Source organism: Muntiacus reevesi, unplaced genomic scaffold (assembly GCF_963930625.1).
Source record: "Muntiacus reevesi unplaced genomic scaffold, mMunRee1.1 SCAFFOLD_77, whole genome shotgun sequence".
NCBI lineage: Eukaryota > Metazoa > Chordata > Mammalia > Artiodactyla > Cervidae > Muntiacus > Muntiacus reevesi.
Genome location: NW_027077987.1, coordinates 164,967 through 186,903, shown reverse-complemented (window position 1 = coordinate 186,903; position 21,937 = coordinate 164,967). Strand labels below are relative to the sequence as shown.

The 21,937-nt window shown below is 37.9% G+C and overlaps 1 protein-coding gene and 1 non-coding gene across 2 annotated transcripts in view; both read right to left on the bottom strand.

Annotated features, from left to right (window-relative positions):
* The window catches only part of LOC136155318 (exocyst complex component 1-like), a 47,325-nt gene that overhangs the window by 1,843 nt on the left and 23,545 nt on the right, over positions 1-21,937 (bottom strand). Inside the window, 9 exon segments of the mRNA XM_065917129.1 lie at positions 2,195-2,355; positions 2,358-2,388; positions 4,803-4,886; positions 4,888-5,003; positions 7,233-7,416; positions 10,956-11,184; positions 11,703-11,779; positions 13,833-13,940; positions 21,153-21,316. Coding sequence (XP_065773201.1) covers positions 2,195-2,355; positions 2,358-2,388; positions 4,803-4,886; positions 4,888-5,003; positions 7,233-7,416; positions 10,956-11,184; positions 11,703-11,779; positions 13,833-13,940; positions 21,153-21,316 — 1,154 coding nt within the window.
* On the bottom strand, positions 6,974-7,046 carry TRNAG-CCC (transfer RNA glycine (anticodon CCC)). The gene has a single exon. It is a non-coding gene; the product is annotated as a tRNA-Gly (tRNA).

Sequence of the window (21,937 nt, the reverse complement as noted above, 5' to 3'; positions counted from 1 at the left end):
ACTGTGGATGGTGACTGCAGCCATGAAATTAAAAGATGCTTGCTCCTTGGAAGAAAAGCTATGACAAACCTAGACAACATATTAAATAGCAAAAACTTCACTTTGCTGACAAAGGTCTGTAGAGTCAAAACTATGGTTTTTCCAGTAGTCATGTAGAGATGTGAGACTTGGACCATAAAGAGGGCTGAGTGCCAAAAAACTGATGCTTTCGAACTGTGCTGGGGAAGATTCTTGAGTCCCTTGGACTGCAAGGAGATCCAACCAGTCAGTCCTAAAGGAAATCAACCCTGAATATTCATTGGAAGGATTGATGCTGAAGTTAAAGCTCCAATATTTTGGACACCTGATGTGAAGAGCCGACTCACTGGAAAAGACCCTGATGCTGGGAAAGGTTGAAGGTGGGAAGAGAACAAGGTGGCAGAGGATGAGATGGTTAGGTAACATCATCGACTCAATGGACATGAATGTGAGCAAACTCTGGGCAGTCCATGGGGTCGCAAAGAGTCGGACACGACTGAGCGACGGAGCTGAACTGGGAGAGAGTGAAGGACAGGGAAGCCTGGCGTGCTGCAGTCCACAGGGTCACAGAGTCACGTCTGAACGACTGAACAACAACAGTTAAGAATGTACATCCTGAAGGAAGATTCGTAACTCCTCGAGTGACCTTGAGTATGTTACACCACTCTTCTGTGCCTCAAGGCCCTCCTTATCTGTAAACTGGGTCGTGATAATAATACCTTCCCCACAGGTTCAAATGAGATTAAATGAGTGAATGTATGTAAAGTGCTCAGAACAGTGTTTGACACAGTAATGTTTATTACATTTCAGCTGTTATTGTATCTGTTCCAATAGCCAACACAGATGTGGCTATGCACTACTATGTATGAAATAAGACTAAGGATTAAACGAAACTTCACAGCAGATGAAAGTTTAATTTATCTAAAATTAAGGATGCAAAACACTTCTTGATGACATGGAGAACACCAAGATGAGTCAGACTAATCATGAGCAGTCAAAGGGATCTATAGTCTAGAAGTGGAAACTAAATTGCTGACAGATATAAGCAGAAATCAATACGACACTGTAAATCAACTGTACTTCAGTCAAGAAAAAGTAAACAAATGAACAGTCCCATCAGAAAATAAACCTTAGACAACTATCAAGGCAGAACCTGACACACACACACTGACACGGCAGCGCTGTCAATAGGCTACACTTACTCGACTTGTTTCACATCAGCACAGTGCAAAGGGCTTTATGCACGTATTATTCTATTTAAGTCTCATGACAACCTGGTGAGGGCGGGTACTATGAACGAACACCACTTCTATCTGCCAGTTCAAAGAGTGCCTTCTTCGAGGATTTTTCCTTGTAAATCCTAAATGTCACAAACCTTAAATTCCTAACAGTCAGCTTAAGACTATTTTACTAAACAGCTTTACTTACACTTTTTGCTTCTCATCTTTTAGCTCACAGTATTTCTTCCACTGGGAATGCCACTTCTATTTTATCTGTTAAGTTAGTATCTGACTTCCAGAGACTAACATAAATGCTTTCCTTCATGAAGCCTTCCATGATGCTAAAATCAAGAGTGATTCTTACTCATCTCTAACTGAGGTTTAAACCTGACTCTATCATACATTAGCTATGGGATCGTGGTCACATTACTCTACCTCTCCAAGCTCTGATTTTCACATGTATAAAATGGCAATGGCAATAATATTAGTGCCCACCTACATAGTACAGGTATTATTTCTGCTTTTCAAATAAGGAAACTGAGGCTCAGAGAGGTGAACTAACTTGCTCCAAACCAGGCAGTTTTACCTGGAGGCAGATTATGAACCCATATCCAGGCTCCCATGCTCACAATCACTCCACATTCCATTCCCTTACTACCATCCAAACTAAAACAAAACACAGAAAGTCATGAAAAACCCGTCCCCAAACAAAAGCAAAACAACTTAATGTCTCAAAATGATACCACAGAAATATAAAATACACAGAGATAGCCATATAAACTTGTATAAATATTCCTTTTTTCCTCACAATTTACTAATCTTGTCTGCATTTTATATGGCGCTTTCCTCCTGCACTAAAATTAGAAAATGTATAGCATTTCTAGAGGAATATTTAGGGGAAAATAGATATATAAAAGGATGTGCAATCTAGGTAGGTTAAGAGAACTAAAGCATACCTGAAGTAAGTTCTCCTCTTCACATAAATGTTTATCAACCTTCTTGTAGAGGTTATCGAGACCTTTTTTCACTTCTTTTCCAGGAGACTCTTTAATAACTTTTCGGAGTTCTTGCCTGTTAAACGCAAGTTGATAGCTCACTTCCTCCTCTCTTATACCTGTGCCACTCGAGCTTCCACACCTTCAAAGAAATGCTTCAAGGAAATGAAAAGAAACAACGGCTAAGAACGGCTCTCACTACCACTTAAATTAAAAAAAAAAAAAAATCTGACTATAAACTAGTATATATCCACTGTGTAAAAATCAGACAGTGTGTGAAAATATAAAGGATAAAATAATAATCAGCTATTATCACACTACTCAGAGATAAGCACTGTCAAAAGACTAGAATTCCCTCTAGTCTTTTGATGTGTGAGTATGAAAATGAGATTAATTTTGTATGCTATATTTTCCATTTAATATTTGATATGTTTTTCCCAAAGTATAAATTTTAATGGCTGCATCATGTTCCGTCCAATGACTATACTATGTTTATTCATTCCTTCAGTATTAAGTATTTAATATTTTTTACTTTTTCTCTTGAAGTTGGCAAAATCTACTCATCAAAAACAAAATCTATTATAAATACAGCTATAAATAACTTTCATACATAGGTATTTACCCACATTTTTGATGACTGTCCAGCATAAATTTCTAGGACTATAATTCTTCAGTTGAGGAGTGTAATTGTTAAGCATTCTGAAGACTCTTCATATACACAAATTGCTTCCCAGAAAAGTTCAGTTACTTTATATTTCTGTCAGCAGTATATGACACTATTTTATCTTATCATACTATCATAAGCATTATCATAATTAAAGAAAAATCTTTGTCATTTTGAAAAGTGAAAAAGGGGGACTTTCCTGGCAGTCCAGTGGTTAAGACTCTGCCCTTCCAATGCAGACGGCATGGATTGGATCCCCGGTGGACGGACGGGGATGGGGAACTAAGATCCCACATGCCAAGTGGTGTAGCCAAAAAAAAAAGGTAAGAAAGGTTTATTTGTCATTTTATTTCAATATTCTTCAGCTAGCAATGAAGTTTATCTGCTTTTCATATGCTCAGTAAGTACATTCAGAACCCATACCCATTTATATATTGGGATCCTAGTGCTTTCCTGATTGATTTTAAAAAGATCTTTCATATTTAGCATACTGACTCTTGTACTGTTATAAATATTCTTCTCAGGCTGCCTTTTAAGTGTAAGTGGTTTTTTAACATGTATATTGGCAAGTCTTTACTTGAGCACAACATGATTTAATACTGACAAGTCAAATCCCCTCTCTACTATTCTCTAAAATTTTCTTAGCAATTATTTATTTATTCTTCATTAAATTACTACATTTTTAATAATAATTTTCTAGACAAATCTGTTCCAGATATTTAAATTTTTTTTCTACACAGATTTTAATTAATGTATTTATTTTTCTACACAGATTTTTAATTGGTTATTATAACATATAGGAAACAAATTGTTTTTTGATATATATATATACCTTGACTAGGTTAAAAAACCTACTTTACTTTACCAGATGAAATAACTCCCACACAGGTCACACACAGGTGATTGTAAGCCCGAGGGCCTCCCAGGTGGCGCAGTCACAGACTCCGCCTGCCAGCAGGAGACACAAGAGGCCCGGATCTGACCCCTGGGTGGTAGGATTCCCTGGAGAAGGAAATGGCAGTCCATTCCAGTATGATTCTCTTTCCATATATCTTTATGTTTCGGTCTTACTGCATTGGCTAGAGCTTCTCTAACAATGTTACATAATAAAGGATTTATCAATGTGTCTGCTCTAAATTTGATTTCAAAAGAAGTTCCTTTATGTTGCAGTTACGCATCATGCAGGCTTTAGGTCTGAGACAGACCCTTTACCCTAAAGGAATATCTGCCTGTTCTTCAGTTTACAAGGCACTGGTTCTGCATTTGAATTGCTGACAACAGATAGACAATTTTTATTTGACTCTAACTTCAAAACAAAGACGACGAATCACACTGTGGACCTAATTTGTTAGAAGGGTCCATTTAAGCTTCTACTATGTTGCAAAGTTCTCTAAAACTACCATTTCTCATGTTTAAAGATCAGATTTGCTCTGGGGAATGACAAGTCAAGAAAGGAAGGATAAAGAAAAGGCAATGAATAAAACAATTTTTTATTTTCTTTTTATCTTGATAGAATTTTCAAAATCTTCATCTGAGCTAGGGATAAAGGTTAGCCATTTACGAGGTAAGAAATGGAAGACTGGTATAATGGAAAAGGCTAAATCTATGGTTAATCCCCCTGCTTTGCTACCTGTCAATTACTATAACTTTTTATTTACTTCCAGTTTCTTCATTTGTAAAACAAGGATAATGCTATCTTACCCCACATCATCGTTTACAAGAATTAAAAGAAATAATGTATATAAAACATCTAGCAGTGTCTGAGCAGCTTCAATATCTCAGTCCATCCTTCCTTATCCTCCTGCACCCACCAATGAATGAGCAAATTTAAATGTCTGTTGTGTTACTCACATCTAAACACAGGTTCAAAACCAAGAAAAATATACTGAATGAAAATATGCTTACATTTAGCTTTTCAAGAGGTTGTCCTAAAGAGTATATGACATAAGACTGAAGGTGATCTGTGGTTTTTTGTTTGGCTTCTTTTTTTTTCAGCTTCTAGACATGAGATTTTCAAACGAGAAAGTGTTGCAAAAATATGGTGGAAGTTTTCCATCATGAGGACATCCCTGGGGGTCTTCTGGCTTTCGTTCGCTACTTTCTCCACTAAAACAAAAATGGAAAAAATGTAACGATGACCTGGTATGACTATGACCACATTTAGCTATGGAAAAATTACATGATTCTTTTCATTTATAACTTTAAGAAGTAAGCACATTTCTGGACTTAATCAAATAAAACATACTGTATTGAAGGATCGACCTAAACCTAAATAAAAAATCATTCTAAAACAGTTATATATATATATATATATATATGTGTATATATATATATATGGCTAAATTTGGATTCCTATTTCACATCTTTTAGCCAACCAAATTCTAAACTGTTCAAGTGCTTAAAATGTCAAAGGCAAATAAATGAATGCAATTGTAAGTACTAAGAAAAATAAACCTAATTAAAGAAATAATTCTGTGGTAGTACGAACTTTCTAAGAATGGCCCAAAACTGAGAAGTCATAAAGAGAAAGATGAATAAACTTAACATATAATTTGGAAGTAAAACATACCATAAGCAAAACTGATTTATATCCTTCTAGGTTAACAAAGGATAACAAGACTGATAATACCAAGAAATACTGGGTCTCGAGGCAGATGTGACAGAAACTTTCACCAAACACTCAAAGGACCAAACAGGTATAATCTTTCTGTGTGGTTATTTGGCAGAAACTCAACAGACACAAAACTTCTGACCCAGGAATTATTTCTAATAACTGATCCTAGGGAAATTATTGGACAATATACAGAAATATACAGAAAACTGGAAACAAACCAAATGCCTGTTAACAGAAGATCTGCTAAGGAAACAATGACAGATGGAACTCTATGTAATCATCAGAAGTGACTACGGTTATCTGTATCAGGAGACAAGGACAGACACTAGAATCACAGAGTCTAGCAGGTTCCAAACAGGGTGTAAGGTGTGAGAAACGTTTCAAATTACAGAACACACAATATGTGCATGTCTGTCAGGGAGAGAGATATACTGAAAAGTTCACACAGGTAAAAATTAAACGTTAACCTTTGTATGATGAGATTACAAATTACCTTTAGTTTCTTCTTGATTTTTAAAGTGAGTTTGCTGATTTTGGGGGGTATGTAATGAGCATATACTACTTTACAATCAGACAACGCAAAGCTACTTTGAATTTTAAAAGAAATATCAACCATATAAACATTCAATCATGTAATTTATCATCTTTCCCCTAAACCTGTTTCCACCAAAAATGTATTATCTCTAACTGTTGAGATAATTCTACTTTGGTCATTTTTTTTAGTTTTAAAAATTCCTGAATTGATGCAGTCAGATCATTTATTTCAAATTAAACACATCCACACTGTTTCTGTAACTTAACTGTGTGATCTGACATAGCTAGATGATGAATTACACTATTTTAGCATTAATTTGGGCTTCCCTGGTAGCTCAGCTGGTAAAGAATCGGCCTGCAATGCAGGAGACCCAGATTCAGTAACTGGCTCGGGAAGATCCCCTGGAGAAGGGATAGGCTACCCACTGCAGTATTCTTGACCTTCCCCGGTGGCTCAGATGGTAAAGAAACCACCTGCAATGTGGGAGGCCTGGGTTTGATCCCGGGGTTGGGAAGATCCCCTGGCTGATTGCACGGCAACCCGTGCCAGTATTCTTGCCTGGAGAATCCCATGGACAGAGGAGCCTGGTGGGCTACAGTCCATGGTGTTGCAAAGAGTCGGACATGACTGACTGACTAAGCACACACACATACAGACATCACTGTTGATCAGCTCAAGAAGACTCCTGCTAAAATGCGAATGTAATCCACAAGGTCATTTTTGTGTTTAAAAAATGAATTTCAACTTTGCATACTGATAGCCCATATGAACCCTAAAATATAAGTAGTTCCTGGTAAATACAAAAGGGTTTTACACACTGTTTTTCAAATTTAAGAAATCTTTATCATTATTATTATTATTTTTAATATATATATATATTTTTTTATTTACTTGTGCCAGGACTTCATCGCTGCATGTGGGATCTGGTTCCCTGACCAGGGATTGAACCCAGGTTCTCCACATTGGGAGTGTGGAGTCTTAGCCACTGGACCACCAGAGAAGTCCCAAATTTAAGAAATCTTTAATTTCAGAAAACTTAAAAAAGACTAGAGACTATGGAAAATAATGAACACATCTGTCTCCCAACTTCTAACTTAATCAGAAATAATGAAAACAACTGACCAAAAACACCAGAAATAAGGAAAACCACCACCAAAAACTTCTTCATAATGTAACAAAAGTTTACCATTAACAAATACTCCTCTGATAAGTTTAGTATATGCTTTATCTAGATCTCCACGACACTCAGCATTTTTAAAGATTGATTCTGCGAGTCCAGCAAATTCTTCAAATTCAGCAACAAACGGGAGAATTCCTACTTTACTCTTCTTTGAGATCTTTACTTCTTCCATTTGCCTTATTTGGTTACTCTAAAGTTAGGCAGAAAGCAAGGGAGAAAAATAGCTAAGCAACTTAGAAACAACGTACAATTAAAAGTAAATATATATACCACAAAGGCATGATGTAATTTAATACCTAGAACATTTCGGACATGTACTAATCAAAGATTAACACAATATGGATAACTATGAAAAACTATTTCCAGAGATTAAAAAGTACATAGATATCATTGAAGGAACTAAAATCAAGGGAAAAAATCCAAATTATTCAAAACAAAATGCACTCAAAGCTTGTGAACCTCAGGTCTTTGTTTCAAGTAAAAACAACCAATGAACACTTCTATCATTTATAAAAGGTAAGTATATAATGATTGCCCACTTTGGGGCAGAGCAGATACCAGAGCACACACAGGATCTCTCAAGATTATTTCTGGTTGGTGTCTATATAGTCAAGTTGAGAACCACAACCATTTCCAAATCTCATCAGCCTAAAATTTGTTTGGATAGAGAAGTTCTATGTTTTGGGGGTATGAGCACAGAGGAGAACAGGTACTTCTACTGTGGATTTGCATTATATAGTTTTCCATGTACCTATTAGTCATTCACTCTAAATCAGTATAGCAAAGTACTTGTGTAAGATGGATACAAAGTAACAAATAGACAAATAGACAGAATATAGACACTTTGGTTCAAAATAATCAATTATGATTCTGTGTACTTCCAGGGGATCTAGTTCTATTCCCAGTAAGAAGTACACTGCCCAAGCGTTGAGTCATTTTCAACTCCTACCTAAAATTTCATTGTGCTGAGATTCTGGGGGTATAACCTGAAAACCATATGACATGTAGAGATTAGAAAAGTAACCGTTCTTTTGTTCAATATGGTATTGGAAGTCCTAGACATAGCAATCAGACAGGAAAAATAAATAAAAGGAATCCAAATTGGACAAATCATTCTAAAACCTGTATGGAAACACAAAAGATCGTAATGCCAAAGCAAGCTCAAGAAAGAAGAACAAAATCAGAGGTATTATGCTCCCTGATTTCAAACTATACTACAAAGTTACAGTCATCAAACAATATGGTACTGGTACAAAAACAGACATGTACATTAACAGAACAGAGCGCCCAGGAATAAACCCATCCTTATACGGTTAATTAATCTATGACAAAGAAGGCAAGACTATACAATGAGGCAGAGACACCCAGATCATACCATTTTCAAAGGTTAAAGGGTACAAAACCACATCACTGTAGTGTGAGGAATCCTGAAAAGCAAAGTAAATGCAGGTAAGAAATGTACTGGAGTGCAGTGTCCAGCTTGGTAGTACTTGATATGTTTCTAATTTTATCCCTAGTTCTTGGCAGGCTAATCTTTTTAGCCCCGTTCCTTGAAGAACACTTTGGGCTTGGCCACCAGATGAAAGTACTAAACTCAGATACCATCTATTCCACTTTCTGCAGTTGTCTGACATTCATTCTTTGGCTCAATACACAGAGAACCATTCACTACTCTTTCAAGGTATGCTTTAGGTCCAGATCTTGTCCCAAGTACCAAAAACATGTAACACTTACTGAGCACACACAACTGACGACACTGTGAAAAGACTTGATTTAAATTAAGAAACAGATTGATGATAAACAACAGAAGGAACCATCCTCTTCCCTTTAGTGACAAGGTCCATCTTTTAGAAATACATGCAATTTAGGGAAAAAACACGACTTTATACCTTTGTCTAGGTTAATTTAACTAAATTTCTTCACTTCCCAGTTTTGAGAGGAACACGAACATTCTTCAGCAAACTATTACTAATTACCACTATTGTTCCCTGGTGACTCAGATGGTAAAGCATCTGCCTACAATGTGGGAAACCTGGGTTCGATCCCTGGGTCGGGATGATCCCCTGGAGAAGGAAATGGCAACCCAGTCCAGTACTCTGGCCTGGAAAATCCCATGGACGGAGGAGCATGGTAGGCTACAGTCCATGGGGTCGCAGAGAGTCGGTCACGACTAAGCGACTTTACTTTCACTTTCATTACTGTCATCATCATCATCATCATCATCACCATTACAAGCAATTAGTTACAAGCTCTTATTCTGTACCAGGCAATGTGCTAAGCACTTCATTTGAACCCATGTCTACATCTCCCTGACACTATTATATCTTACACTTCTAACAATTACATTCAACTGGATTGAGAGGTATTATATTAAAGTTTTATATACTAGCTTTATTCACTGATAAGAGCAAGAAAATCTTCATATTCTAAAAATGTACAGTGTTCTCATGGTTAATGTTCTAGCTATTCTTATTCTATGTCACATAGGACTCATTATCTTAGACTTTAGTAATTCTTTATTTTCTTTTTGGCAATCAGCTTACAATCAGACCTTACAGGTTTATCATCACTTCTGAAGAAAGCTGGGCAGGGAAGAGGATAAGTGGCCAAATTTCATAATATTTCAAATGCCAGTGCAATCATTTGGTGGGGAAGGAGGGTTAACAAGTCTGTTGAGGTGACATTTACGTTTCTACGGATGGCTTTTAAACTTTCAGAAATCAGTAAGCATTATTTTTAAAAAGTATAAAAGATGAAGTGGATTTTAATCACCCTTAATATTTTTATTATTCTCTCATTATTCTATGGGCTTCCCTGGTGGCTCAGCCGGTAAAGAATCTGCCTGCAAAGCGAGAGACCTGGGTTCGATCCCTGGGTTGGGAAGATCCCCTGGAGGGAATGGCTACCCACTCCAGTATTCTTGTCTGGATAATTCCATGGACAGAGGAGTCTGGCAAACTACAGACCATGGGGTCACAAAGACTCAAACATGACTGAGTGACTTTCACTCACTCATTATTCTATGGCTATTCAAGCACTGGATTTAACTTAGAGGTTACATAGTAGAATAATTCAGATGATAAATACCTATTTTTACATATTAATACTAAATATATTCATAAAATGAAACTCTTTTTAGAACCTGGCCCAATCCTCTTCATATCTATAAGCTTACCAAAACCTAACAGAAAAAATAAAGTTAATGATTTTTTTCCCTATTAGGAGAAAAATGATAACTACCAAAAGTTGTCATAAGAACAATTTATTCTTAAAGCAATATGATTAAAGCTATTGAACTGAAAAAAATACTTTAATCAATTAAAATAACCCAAATATTAATTACCCTATTGTGATATATTAAAAGAAGAAAAACAATAAATTCAAGTTTCAGTTGCTTCATTAAATCTATGGTCACTAATTGGTCACCTGGGATTTCAGTTACTTAGTGGATCTCGGGTGTAATCGCTGCTGCCTCTGTGTCAGTCACTCCAGGAACTGGCCATGGTTCACAGTGTAGACGGGACACAACTTGGCACTAGCCTGCTCCTGGACACTGCAGCCAATACCCTGCTGCAAGGCGTGGGGACAGGAACAGTAGGTCCCCTGGTGGGAAGCCAGAAGTCTTTGAAACACACACACACACACACACACACACACACACACACACACACAGATACTCTGCAATGGTTAAGAGTTCTAAGTTACTGAAAAAAAAAATACCCAACTTACAATACATTTGTCAAAGTTCCTTTTGACAGTCACCAAAACATTTCCCAGTGTAGTGCTCAGAAAAGAAGCGGGGTCCACGTTCTGTGCAGTCCACACATGGCGACTCATTTTGACTAGCATGTCAAGGGAGTTAAAGCTATCGATTTTGTCTCCTAATGCAATCAAGTTGTTCAGTTCTGGCTCAATGCAGCGAAATATTTTAATCATCATCTGGCGGATCATATCTTTCCTGTTCAGAAATACAAAACAGAATAGTTAGTACAAGCTTCAGGTGCATTTACCTTTAACTTTAATCCACTCGGTATACACAAATGACTAAAATTTGATATATCAACTAACACTGTCCAAATAGTTAATTATTCTAGAGTGGTTTCCAACATAAACATATTTTTTTGAGGTTGCATTTTTATCACTCAAAATAACGTCCTTTGTAGAACTGGGTCCTGAAATGTGCTTTGTGATTTCTGAGAAATACACTACAATTCAAATGCAACTTCCTACCAGCAAACATCAAAATTGACTGCATTTGTGTGATTACAAGAGCAAAGAAAAGCCAAAGAGCCATAAAGGGGACCAAGTTTACTTCATTGAGAAGCTCTGTAACACACTGGGCACACAGATCGGTGCTCTGAGTGTTGTCAGCTATGGACAGTAATCTGGACTCCTCACTGGGCAGCATTCCTTCCTGCTCAATTGAAAGTTTACTTTTTTTTTCACAATAAACAACAGATAGTAACAAACACATACTCAGATGAAACAGGCAGCGGTGGGCCAGCATTATGTTGCCGTGACAAAGTTCCTCCATCTGTGTCCTCTGCTTCAGTCTGCAAAAATTATTCAGATACTTTACATAATAAAAGGCTAACAAATTGAAGAGTTTAGTTTATATAGCAATAGCCTGCTCAGTCTCCAAATTCTTAGGAGAGAATGTATGATGAGAAATAATGATTTTAAAAGGTAGTATTATCAATGAAATTATATAATTTAACATGTTGCTTCAGAATGTTCAGGAGAAGCTTTGTTTTCAGATTTTATCTGAGAATGAGAAGCTGTGTTTGCTTGTGAGCACATTTGGGGGGGGTGGGGCGGGAGAGAAAGGTAGAGGAGACTCAGAGGGAGTGCAGGAACGAGGGGACAATTTAATAAAAAGCTGAAAATATCTAGGGACATGTTCAAGGGAGAATTTTGAAAATTAAAATCATTCTAATAAAATTAATCATCCTAATAAAACTTGAGCATAAAAAATGCTGTCAGAAGTTCTTACAGAAACTAACAAATTTACTAGCAATTACCATCTACAAGAACAAACCCCCTAACCATCTGAAAGACTTAATTTCTCAGTCATTTTGAGCACTGTTTTTATATGTTAGTTCTTTTAAAGATCATCTTAATTTTAAAAAAATCACTCGATTTGCACTGTGTTTTTAAGTTCTTTAAAATACTCTAGCAAATGGCTCATTTTTTTATGCCACCAGAGAGCCATGTTCAATAGGCATTATTATACCCATTACATAGATGAGGAAAAGTAGGGATTAAATAATTAGTTTATGGTCTTGAAAGGTTGTTGCTGAACGATAAGACGCGGGATTCTTGGCCTCCGGAGGAGACGAATTCAATCCGGGGCCAGAGTCGAGGCTGGATCGCTCAGAGCTTTTGTGTAATAAAGTTTTATTAAAGTATAAAGGAGATAGAGAAAGCTTCTGACATAGGCATCAGAAGGGGGCAAAAGAGTACCCCCCTCCTAGTCTTTAGCTGTATGGTATATAGTCACTCACAGTCTGTTAAAGAAAAGAAAGGAATGTCATAAAATCTAGAATGGCACCAGATAATTCATCCCAGGCCATAAAACTATTGACTTGCATCTTGTACCAACAAATAGTTTCGTTTACATAGATTAGGGGAACAATACCTGAACAAGTAAGTTAGGCCGTTTGGGGGAACCAACTTGAAGATGGAGTCTGGGGTTCATTAACATAGCTTAAGACAACATTTCCATACGAAAAAGAAATGTATTGGTTAACTCAAGGTTTGGGAGTAGTTAGCTTTAGGTGAGACCAGGTGTCATGGCCACACAGAATGTTAGGAGAAACCTCCTTTTAATTTTGCATAGAGAAGGAAAAACAGATCGCTGGTTTGTTCTTTTCTGCCGGTTAGGAGAGAGAAAAATGTCTGGCACTTACAGCCTCATTCCTCCATTTGGAGACCCCTGGCCTTCCCGCCTGTTACTCTCTCAGTCTCATAGTAAGAAAGCCATAAGAAAGATTCTGATTTGAGGCTCACCATTTTTCTCTTGCTTGCTTTCATTTATTTTTTAAGACCATGGGGGCTTCCCTGGTGGCTCAGCAGGAAAGAAATCTGCCTGCCAATGCAGGAGCCACGGGTTCAATTCCTGGGTTGGGAAGATCCCCTGGTGAAGGAACTGGCAATCCACTCCAGTATTCTTGCCTGGGAAATCCCATGGAGAGAGAAACCTGGTGGGCTACAGTCCACGGGGTTGCAAAGAGTCAGACACGACTTAGTGACTAAATAACAACAAATATACATTAAAACATCATTTTAATTTTTTAATTCTATTTACTTTTTCTTGATCACTAAAACAATAAATTTGCTTTTTAAAAATATTTTTTGCCAAGTAAACTCAGACATGTCCCCCACTCATCAATTTAGAGAATGTTTAGGCCTAAGATAGTCTAGAATATTAGATTAGATGCTCAAACACTATCCTTTTTTTTATTATCTTATATGATAAAAATTACTTTAAAAATCCTTACAATGTAAATTCTTTCTGTTCTGATATTGAAATTATGACAACATAATGATTAGGCTAATTATGATATAGATCACAAATATGAGCTAGTAAATAAATGTCACCCATACCACAGTTTCAGGCATACTCTGATGTCGCTGTAGTTTGAAAAATTTACTTATGAAGTCTTGTTCTGCCAGACACAGGGGCTCCAGTTCACTCAGTACCTGTTCAAAGATCTGAAGAAAACCAAAATGATTCTGTTAGGGGAAGCACACTGACTGAAACCGCCCACCCTGGCCAGGCACCATAGTAACCATTTGCATGAGTTGTTTTATGACAGGAGATCCTGATAAGGAATACGGAACTAATAAGCCACCACCAGCCGGAAGAGTTCAGGAAAGATTGAAAGGAGACACTACCTGTCCGTCCACTTCCCAGAATCCCTCTTGCTAGCATCCACCTTGGCTGAGCGATGCGTGCGCCACCAGGAAAGACTCTGAACTAAAATGATTGGCCAAAGACTACCCGGAAACGAATCCCATCACCATAAAACCCAAGACTGCGAGCCACGCGGCAGAGCAGTTCTCCTGGGTTCCCTTACCCTCCTGCTCTCCACCCGGGTGCCCTTTCCCAATAAAATCTCTTGCTTTGTCAACATGTGTCTCCTCGGACAATTCATTTCCGAGTGTTAGACAAGAGCCCAGTTTCGGGCCCTGGAAGGGGTCCCCCTTCCTGCAACAAATGGCGACCACGAAGGGACATCTTCTTCGCTGAGACTGACATCCTGACCACTCGGGGTACTCAGGGGCCAGCTTGCCTGCCAATGGACCAGACCCAGCGGCCGCGACTGGGACCCTTTTGTCCCTGGTCTCCTCCTGACGCGGACAACTGGCCAGAGTGCCCCGACCGGTAAGGAACAAGAGATTTTATTGACCTCCCTCCCCTTCCCTCTCTCTTTCCTCTCCTTAGCCCTTCCTATCCTTCCCGTTTTTCTAGTCCCCCGGTCCTGGACGCAGGAATCTGGTCGAAGGGCCTCAGCCTGAGCTGTGGATTGGAGACTGATCACCTCCTCTTGGCAGAGAACTCGAATTCTGGTCTTGTTTCTGGTAGGGCCGAGTTCCAGTCCTCCCTTCTCTGGAAGCCCAGGGAAAAGTCCCGTAACGCCTGGGTGTCTGCAGGTGGCAGGAGACGTCTGTAAGGCCACCCCTTTTGCCCCCCTTTCCCGCCTCCTCCTCCTCCTTCTTTCAACCTGGCTTCCTTTCCTCCTTTTGAAATCTTTAAAGACATCTCAAGTTCTGTGTCTCTATAGAAGGTTTTCTGAGAGACTGCATTCTTGTATTTAAGGGAGTGTCTGATGAGGACTGCCAGGTTTATATGTGTGCGTTTTAACTCTGTTCTGTGTCGTGATTTGTGACGGCCGTTTTGCTTTGTCTAGCCACCATTTAGACCTGCCGCCATTTTGTTAAAACTTGATTTTCTTTCCCTGTGCCTTGAGACCAGGGCTCTCAGGAACACTTATCTAGACCATCTCTAACTCCTGAGACTGAGAGAAAAAAGAAAAAGCCTTTTAAAATGTTATTTAAATTTTATATTGTAATATCTAATTCATGACCAAACTTAGAAAATGAAGCTAGATCTTGCAGTGTGTCTGTCTAAATATGTCTTGGTATGTTTTTGTCTCTGGGTAATATTTTTTAGGTTAATTTGTAAATGAGCTCTATTTAATTGGCTTAAAAAAAAAAAGGTAAGCGCTTACAAATCAAATAATTCTAAATTAAACAATAAATTCCAGGTTCAGGTGAACTGGGAAATATTCAGTATTAAATATCTGATATTAATGTTTGTTTGTTGACCTATCTAATATAGACATGTCTTAGAGTAATTAACATCAAGAAAAAGATTAAACCTAGGTTTAATATAAGTTAAATATTATATCTGTTACAAGTTTGTCAACAAGGAAATTACCTCGAGTGAAGAAACTTCTAAAAAATGTAAATGAGATATGAGTTTGTATTCTTTAAGAATATCTGTCTACAATAGTCTCCCCAGATTGGCGTAACTGAAATTTCTAAGGGTTGTGCTAAACTAAGTATTAGAAGTCTATTAAATAATTAGGTCATTTCCAAATGAAATAAGATTTTAAAACATTTACTACTAAACACTGACTTCCTTTTACAGAAAAACTAAAGAGATTTGGAACCATAAATGAATAATGTTTGATGCCATCCTAAAATGTTTTAAGAAAGCAAGGGTTTTAGAATTTATCACTGGTATTTATGTTCATCAATCTATAAAATGCTAATATAAAAGTTAGCTCTTGGTTGCTAAAGGAAAGCAGGAAGAGTGATTTCAGTAAAAAAGTATGAAAAAAATACTAAAAAGAGTTATGCATAATCAGGATTTTCTAAAATTGGATTACAATTAGTTAGATAAGTAGATTTTGTTAGGAATGACATGGGTGTAAGAAAACTGCTTAGAGCCAATTAGGTCCAAGATGGCGGAGCTGACTTTCACTAGACCTTGAGCCTTGGTATTTACGCCCATTGTGACATATCAACAAGTTAAATGATACAGCCATCAACATTGACTAAATCTGACCAAATGTTCTAAACGCTTTTAATTGATCTTTTCGATAAAAATTCCTAAATCGAATTCTTTTAAAGTTCCTTTGACCTCTAGCTAACTTTGGGGTGCTTCAGAGGGCCCCTGAAACATCCCAAAGAGAGATATTAAACTGTGTTTATTTGGTTGGTTAAATTACATGAAAAAGATTATCAAATGAGCAAAAAAATCTGCTCATGTTATAATGTATGGTAAAATTACTAATACAGATATCCTAAAAATTATATGGAGTTCTTAACATTTTGATATGTCTTGGTGTTCTAATGAGAAACCTGATGACTTCACAAAAGTTAACAAAGGACTGAATGAACCAGCGAATATGCTTATAATTTTTATGGTTTCTATCTGAAAAATTACAGGTTTAAATCTTGTGTTTTCCGGGAGTAAGGAAAACATTCCTCTCAAACTAATTATAAAAATAATTTGGTAAAATTACGTTATAAACAAAACAATTATATTTTCTCTCTATCTGACTCCTCCAGAAATTTGAAACTCTTAAGTTTCCAGTAAGTTTATCAAATGAGCTAAAAAGGTTATCTCACTAACAGGTACAAAAATCTCAAGGAATTTTTGAGACCTTAAAAAGAGAAGAGTTCACCTAGATTTGTTATTCAAAATCTGTGATAAGCCTTTGGTGTGAGTTTCCCAGCCCTGTTTTATAGTAAAAGTTCAGTCTGAGATTCTATAGGTGTTTCAGCAAAATAAAAAGTCTATAATCAATTATGGTTATATAAATCATCAGACCAAAATTAGTGAGAACAGACCTATTTTGCAAACAAAATAGCCTTAATTTGGTTATATTTGATAAAAATGAGGGTAACTTTGGAAAAAAAAAATATTTCAAAAAATGTTAAATCCCAGTTTGTTCATGGAGGTCTGCATGTAGTAAGACTCATTTCTTAGATAGTTCTTTGCTGTTATGTGATATTAATGCAAAATTTAATTAAATTCTTAAAGAACACCCTAAGTTTGTTTCTGAAGCTTACCTCAATAATCTATCTTTGGATGAAAATTGGATGCCTCATGACCTGCAACCAGGACTGGAAAAAGACATAATTTAAGGGACTGTCTCCAACGTGGATGGAAGGACTTTTTATCAGGTACTCTTAACTAACTCTTGCACAATGAAACTGAAGAAAATTAACTCTTAGATTAATTCCCACTTCCAAAGGCCCCTACACTGGATTAATCTATAGAGAAGACAGCTGACCTGATCTCACCTTAAAATGATGTTCAAACAAGAGAAACTACAGTACACCAGGATGAGAAGACAACAACATCAGAGGTAGACAGCTTGTCCAAGATGCTGGACCTGATTCATATGATCATTTATAATGTTTTCTTGACTTCTTAGACTTTTGCATATAAATCAAATGCTTTTCTATCACAGGCCTGATACTATGCTAGTTTTAAAAATCAATCCGATTGTTGGGTTTGTGACCAATTATCTGTGTCTAGCTCCGGGTTACCTTGATAAATTTCTCTACTACAAGACTCTAACTGATTGGCCCTGAGGAAATTTACTTAAAAAAATTATAGTCATATTCAGGTTACTATGATACTACCAGACGGGATCCCTTCACTGGGCCAATTAATAATGCCTACTCTGACTCTGGCCATAAATTTGAGCCTTTTTCTATTCCTCAAGCTCAATCAGAGCAACACAAGAAGTTTCAGCAAAAGAAAAAAGTCTCCCACAATTATGAGATAGATTTATGTAGATAACACTAAGCTATGGTAATTTAGGTTTAAAGTCTCTGTGTTAAAAACAATTAAATCATACTAAAGATAACCAGTCTAGTAACACTAGAAAACTGGGCTGTGTGCCTTATAGATGGCACACAGGATGGCCCTGTCTATTGGCACCAATGTATAATTTCCCTGAAAGATAAAGATTCGTACAGAGTAGACTAAGTCAGACGACCTGGGATATACTGGGCTACATCTAATAGAAGCTCTTAAGTCTTACTCGTGACTTTACTAATACTGCTGGCTATGTTCTTTGTATTTCACCTGTTTTACAAAATTGCTGTTTCTTACACTGCCAAATGTGTGACTGAGGCCTCTGATAAAATAATATATAGTTCCTTATGAAATCGATGATGATGACAGTGTAACTCTAGATATGAGAAAAAGCAACAAGAGGGAATGTTTTCCTGGACCAGAGGCTAGTAAGACAGGTGGTCCAGAGAATTTTAGATACTGTTTTATGGCCTAATCCAGTAACAGCACATTGAGAGGCTGGTCGACAAAATCTTTGCCAAACCTGAGAATGGACATTCTGAGCACCATGGGATAAAATGGTCATGAAATGCCCCCCTCAAAGTCATTGTCAAGTTTGTGAGCAAAAAGGGGCTTTGCCAACTGAAGATTGACACTTGCCATCTACATCTACAGTGATTATATCATGGCCACTGCAACTGCTGACTTTCAACGGCCCTGAAAGGAGTTCAGGGTGAAGATCAGGAATGAGGCGCTCCGTGCTCTGGGAAAAACTGGCAGAACAGGCCTTCAGATAGTTAGATCTTTTCAAGAGATTTTATGAGTCCCAATTCTTGCATCTTCTCATACCTAGAGAAACACTGACATCATTAATGGTGCCATCTGCTTTGGCTATTAAAGAAAAAATTTTTAAATTAAAAGTCAAAATAGAGTACTCAGCTATGGTTCAGACATCCTGAAAAATAACCAGGTGTTACTATGGGTGTAATTTCAGATTAGACATTGTATTGCTAAACACTGGAGTTTTCTGAGTCGTGTCAGGCTTAGATGCTACCATTCTCAAAAGTGTCTGCTGGAAGCTAGTAACTTCTACCTTACTTTTTATAAAACTAGGCAACTGGCCACCTGGCTACAAGTCTCCCTGAAGTGCCAGGTCCAGACTGGATTTCAGGCCTATTCTCCTAAAAGAAAGAAATTTACTTTGTCTATTAAAACTCCAGTTATCCCTTCTCCAGCTACTACTAACTGGGTATGTTACAACAAAATGGCAGACCAAGGGATTGAGATTTTAATCATACAAGGCTCAAATCTAGGACTTGGAACTCAGGAATACTTCCAATTCAGTGTCTCTTCTCCAAGCTGAGGCGGTCCTGTGCCCCATTTTGACAAAAAGTTATCACAGTCATAGTTGCCCTGTTCCCTAAATAAAACTAAACAGGACTCCGCGGGGTGGCGACTCTGGAGTACAGATCTACTGAACTGTAAAATATAGGCTTTATTCAGCCTCCTTGACCTTCCCTGAGTTCCAAAGGGTAGATTCAAACAATTACCAATCAGAGAAGAAAAAAAAATACAGAAACAGAGGGGAAACAATCAAACGGTGGTACAGCCTTGAGACGGGTCCTGGTTCCGACTCAAAAAAAATATATGCATAACAATGTCTTTTGAGTTCTTCTACAGAACTAGAGCCCCCACCCAGGTGAAAGATGGTAACTTCAGACTAAACATAAGATTCTTAGAACACAGCTCTGTTGCTTGACCACCCGCCAATCATCCCAGCGGTGCCTCCTGTTTCTGGGGACCAGTGATGACCATCCTGTTAGGTCTCCTGTTTGGCCCCTGTCTATTTTACCTCTGAGAGGCGCTGACAGTTTCAAACTCAGTCACTGTTATTACAAGAGTGAAAGCTGGTTTCAGATATAAAACACCCCAACTTAGATCAGGTAGAGAGAGACTTCTACTCTACTAGGCAGGCCTACGCCCAGGCACAGCAGGAAGAAGTTACAGAAGAAAGAGACCTTCGCCCCAATTCCCAAGAAGCATCTTGAGTGTGAAGTCTCTCAGGGGGGAGTTGTTAGGGGAAGCACACTGACTGAAACCGCCCACCCTGGCCAGGCACCATAGTAACCATTTGCATGAGTTGTTTTATGACAGGAGATCCTGATAAGGAATACGGAACTAATAAGCCACCACCAGCCGGAAGAGTTCAGGAAAGATTGAAAGAAGACACTACCTGTCCGTCCACTTCCCAGAATCCCTCTTGCTAGCATCCACCTTGGCTGAGCGATGCGTGCGCCACCAGGAAAGACTCTGAACTAAAATGATTGGCCAAAGACTACCCGGAAACGAATCCCATCACCATAAAACCCAAGACTGCGAGCCACGCGGCAGAGCAGTTCTCCTGGGTTCCCTTACCCTCCTGCTCTCCACCCGGGTGCCCTTTCCCAATAAAATCTCTTGCTTTGTCAACATGTGTCTCCTCGGACAATTCATTTCCGAGTGTTAGACAAGAGCCCAGTTTCGGGCCCTGGAAGGGGTCCCCCTTCCTGCAACAATTCTACAAAGAACTGAACAAAACGCTTAAAATAACATTCCACATTTAATCACTTTTCTGCAGCAACCAGGGAAGCTTTATCTATAATCTTAATAGAATCCCCAAACAAATACTTCCAAGATTGACAAGACAATGCAGTATTGATGAGGCATAACAGGGTCAGAACATACCTAAAACAAAACTGACAACAATTACTCACTTGGAATCTGGAAAGAGGAACAGAGTGATAAAACTTTATTTAAACAATTTAGCTTCATAAAAGTTGTTTCCTCTTTGTAGTCACTCAAATAACTGGATTGACAATGCAAGCTCTTTATGATTTATAACAAATTTTAATAAAGCTGTTATGTCATTTAATTGATGAATCACATTTCAGTTGCCATTTGACCAGTTATTTTTTTTTTTTTTTTAGATTCAGAAATGGAAAGTAAGACACGGTTAATTAAAAGAGTCAATAGAGCCCAAATCTTTGAACACAATTAAAGCAGTAACAAACTGGTGCTAGAAAACTGACAGTAATGTTTAAGAAACATGCGTCATTTTATCTTACCTTATCAAACCTGGCTCTGTCGGCGACATCGAGATCAGAGGCCGACATGTTTCCCATGTCCAGCAAGGAAGATGACTGAGACCGGTGGTTCCCGGAGCTCTGAACACTGAGCTTATTTAGACTGGAAGTAGACCCGGTTAATTTCCCGGAACTCCCATGAAGACCTGGGAAATGATAAACCTTTAAAAGCTGTGACCTTCACGAATGAAAGGTTCATGGCATCCTTCAGGGCTCCCTTCTGCTGTCCTGCTCTTCTGGGGCTCATATGGGTTAGGGCATAACTCTGCCACATGAAGAGAATGTAGAGTGTCTTCCTCTTTCATTAACATTTGTGTTCTACTTCTGAGCCTATGTAAAGACAGGTGAAATCATACAGAATCACAGAATAAGACTGAAAGGGATCTTAGAGATCACACTGTGCCCTGCCCAGTCTCATCACAGTTGTCTGATGATTTTTCAAAAGTAGATGAGGAGTTCTTTTCCACTCAGAAGACATGACTATGGATGAAAGTCACTGACCCCCTAGAATACTAGCTAACATAATGATTGTATTTCTAGAAAAAAAACTGCCATATTCCAATATTATTTGCCTCTACATTGAATCAACATATTAGGCTGAACCACATGAAACTACCAACACTCACTTAATCTTGTCCTACTAAAAACGTCAATTACACATGACTCAACTTAATACATTCCTGAACTCAGACACTCCTGTTTTTTCAGCAAGTGAATTGATTAAAGTTCTTTTAAAAACTAAACAAAATGAAGAGAGAAAAAAAAAA